The 2,799-nt window shown below is 67.1% G+C and overlaps 1 protein-coding gene across 1 annotated transcript; it reads right to left on the bottom strand.

Moving 5' to 3' along the window:
- CSF3 (colony stimulating factor 3) lies at positions 1 to 1,741 on the bottom strand. Its single transcript, XM_027702412.1, has 5 exons — positions 1,726 to 1,741; positions 1,107 to 1,273; positions 705 to 812; positions 441 to 587; positions 1 to 171 (listed from the first exon to the last, which is right to left on the bottom strand). The coding sequence occupies exons 1-5, from the start codon at positions 1,739 to 1,741 to the stop codon at positions 1 to 3; spliced, it is 609 nt and encodes a 202-aa protein (XP_027558213.1).
- Between the last annotated feature and the right edge of the window lie 1,058 nt (positions 1,742 to 2,799).

Raw genomic sequence — 2,799 nt, 5'->3', positions numbered from 1 at the left:
TCAGAGGCGGGCGAGGTGCCGCAGAGCCCGGTACGCCGTCTCCAGGAACCGCTGGAAGTTGGCCAGGATGAAGAAACCGCCGACTTGGTGGTGGAAGTGGGAGGAGAAGGTGGGCAGGGGGTCCGGGCTCTCCATGGGGTACGTCACCGTGGCCAGGCCCAGCTCCTCCATCTGCAGTCGGGCAGAGGCAGTGGAATCAGCTCCAGGCTCAGAGACACCCTGGGAGCGCGGAGGCATCCCGGGGATGCGGAGTGTCCCTGCTGGGCCCTCCCTGTGCCCCAGGAATGCAGCCCTCCTGCCTCCATGTTCCCTTCCTGGGGATACAGTGCCCGCCATGCCCACCCATCCCTGGGGATTCAGCCCCTGCTGTGCCCACCCATCCCTGGGGATACAGTGCCCACCATGCCCACCCAATCCCCCCAAAGCTGCATCCCCCTCACCTGCTGCTGGATGTTGGAGGACAGGTTGGCCGTGTCCAGCTGCAGGGTCTCCACCAGCCCGGCGTGGCTGGGCAGCAGGTCCCTCACAGCAGCCAGGGAACCGTGGTAGACACGGAGCCCGGCGCGGATCTGGTTGAAGCAGGTCTCCTGTGGTGGGCACAGCACGGTCAGTGGGACCACGGGGGGCTCTGGGGTGCCCCGAGCTGTGGCAGAGCCAACGGGGCTGAGACCTGCCAGGTCCTGGAAGGGGTGGGCTGCACTCACCGCCTGGAAGGAGCGGCTGTGGCACTGCTCCAGCGGCACCTGCGCGATGTCCAGGTCCTGCCGCACCAGCAGCAGCTCTTCCTCCTTGCACAGCTGGAAGGTGTCGCACTGCAGGCGAGAGGGACGGGGTCAGGACGGCCAGAGGACCCCCGACACCCCCCGACATCCCGTTCCTGGGGTGTGGGACCCCCCCCCAGCCCAGCCAGGAGGAGGGAGGGGATGGAGTGGACCTGCCACCAGCGTTGGCTGCCCTGGCTGGTGTGTTCCCGGGAGGGTCCCCACATGCCCCCAGTGGACCCCAGGACCCCAGGGCTGAGCCTTGGGGACCCCGCAGGCTCCCAGCCCTGCAGTGCCTTGTCTGTGACCCCGAGAGTTCCACTGTTCCCCCTCTGTGGGACTCACCACCAGGCGCTGCAGCGCGGCCACGTCCCCGCGGACCTTGCGGGTGAACTCGAGGTTCCTCTGCAGGAAGAGCTGGAAGTCCTGATCCCCGGAGAGCTCGGGCAGCGGTGCCCCGTGCAGTGCCCACCACGGTGCCCACAGCAGCGCGCCCAGCAGCGCCAGCCCACCTGTGGGGACAAAAGCTCAGAGCCCACCCGACACCTCGGGGACCCCCCGACCCTGTGCCCAGGGTGAGGTCAGCAACCAGAAGAGATGGGGGCACCAGTGTGGGCTGGGGAAAGGGCAGAGACCCCCGAAAGGGGAGAGGGACGGGCACTCCCTGCATCCCACAGGCCATGGGGCAGTGCTGGGGGGCTCTGGATGTGTGGGTGCAGCAGGTGTTACAGGAAGGGTGGATTTATGGGTGCTCTGGGCTAATTGGGCACTGTGGGTGCAGTGGGGGCAGTGAGTGAAGTGGGTACAATGGGAGCAACAGGAGCGGTGAGAGATGTGGGGGTTGTGGGAGCAATGGGGGCTGTGGGTGCAATGGGAGCAGTGGGAGCAGTGGGAGCAGCAGGAGGTGTGGGGGAAGCGGGAGCAGTGGGAGCAGTGGGGGCTGCAGCGGGTGTCAGCTACTCACGGGTGAGGGAGCACATGGTGGGTGCCTGTCTCGGTGTCGTGTCCTCAGTTCAGAGCAGCCCAGCCCAGCCCGGCCCGGCCTCCCTCTGTCCTGCCCGGCTCTGCTCATCGATCAGGGCATTTATAGTGCGGGCCCCGGGGATTCTCACCGATGTGGCAACCGCCCCGATTGCTTCATTGCCTTAATCACAGCTTTCAGATCTCGGGAATCGGGTGCTCGGCCGGGCCCACACCGCGGGGCTTTCCCGGGGCGAGTGGGCAGCGCTGCCCCTCGGCGTGGCTGCGGGTGCCCGGCTCAGCACTGGCACCGGGGTGGGTGCCGGGACGGGGCTGGTGGGGCATTCGTGACTCATTAACCTGCTCCCAGGGCTCCCACTGCACTGGCCGGAGCCCAGTGCAGTGAGGTCACTCAGAAGGTCACTCAGAGGGTCACTCGCAGGGTCACTGCAGGGTCACTCACAGGTGACCGGGTGAGGGGACGGTGGCTTCCCGCTGCCGGTGTCACTCCGGGATCATGCCCATCCCTGTTCCATGTGGAAATCACCCCCCCAGCCGCCCCAGCCCCTCACCCCAGTGCCAGGGTGGGTGCTGGTGATGTGACTGCAGAGTGGGACTCGATGGTCCCTGTGGGTCCCTTCCAGCTCAGAATGTCCTGCGATTCTGACTCTGTGCCCTTCACTGTGGTGGCACCAGCTGGAGGTGGCCAAGGTGTGACCCTGTCCAGGCATCTCCCCAGGGCCGTGGCTGCCCGGTGCAGCACCCTGGGGTCACATCCTGCCCTGCTGGGTGCTGTGGGGCCAGGTTGTGCCCAGAGTCCCCTATGTGCAGCAGTTCCATCAGGCTCACCCCCCTCCCCCTGTGAGGGGCCAACACCCCCAGCCCTTCAGGGAAGAGGCTTCCAGGGCAGCCCCAGGTCTGGGATGGCCCTTCCCGGCCCCGCCACGCTGACGTGGGAATTTTGGCTCGTGTCAGTTCCCGCAAGTCCTTCCAGGATGATCCCTTGGGCTGGTGCCAGCTGGACAGGCTCCTGCCCGGCACGGGCTGGACTGGGCAGGGAGGCACCTACTCCCCCCCC

Source organism: Neopelma chrysocephalum, unplaced genomic scaffold, assembly GCF_003984885.1.
Source record: "Neopelma chrysocephalum unplaced genomic scaffold, ASM398488v2 Primary Assembly neopelma1_184, whole genome shotgun sequence".
NCBI lineage: Eukaryota > Metazoa > Chordata > Aves > Passeriformes > Pipridae > Neopelma > Neopelma chrysocephalum.
The sequence above is the reverse complement of the archived record's forward strand: the minus strand, read 5'-3'. Positions and strand labels throughout refer to the sequence as shown.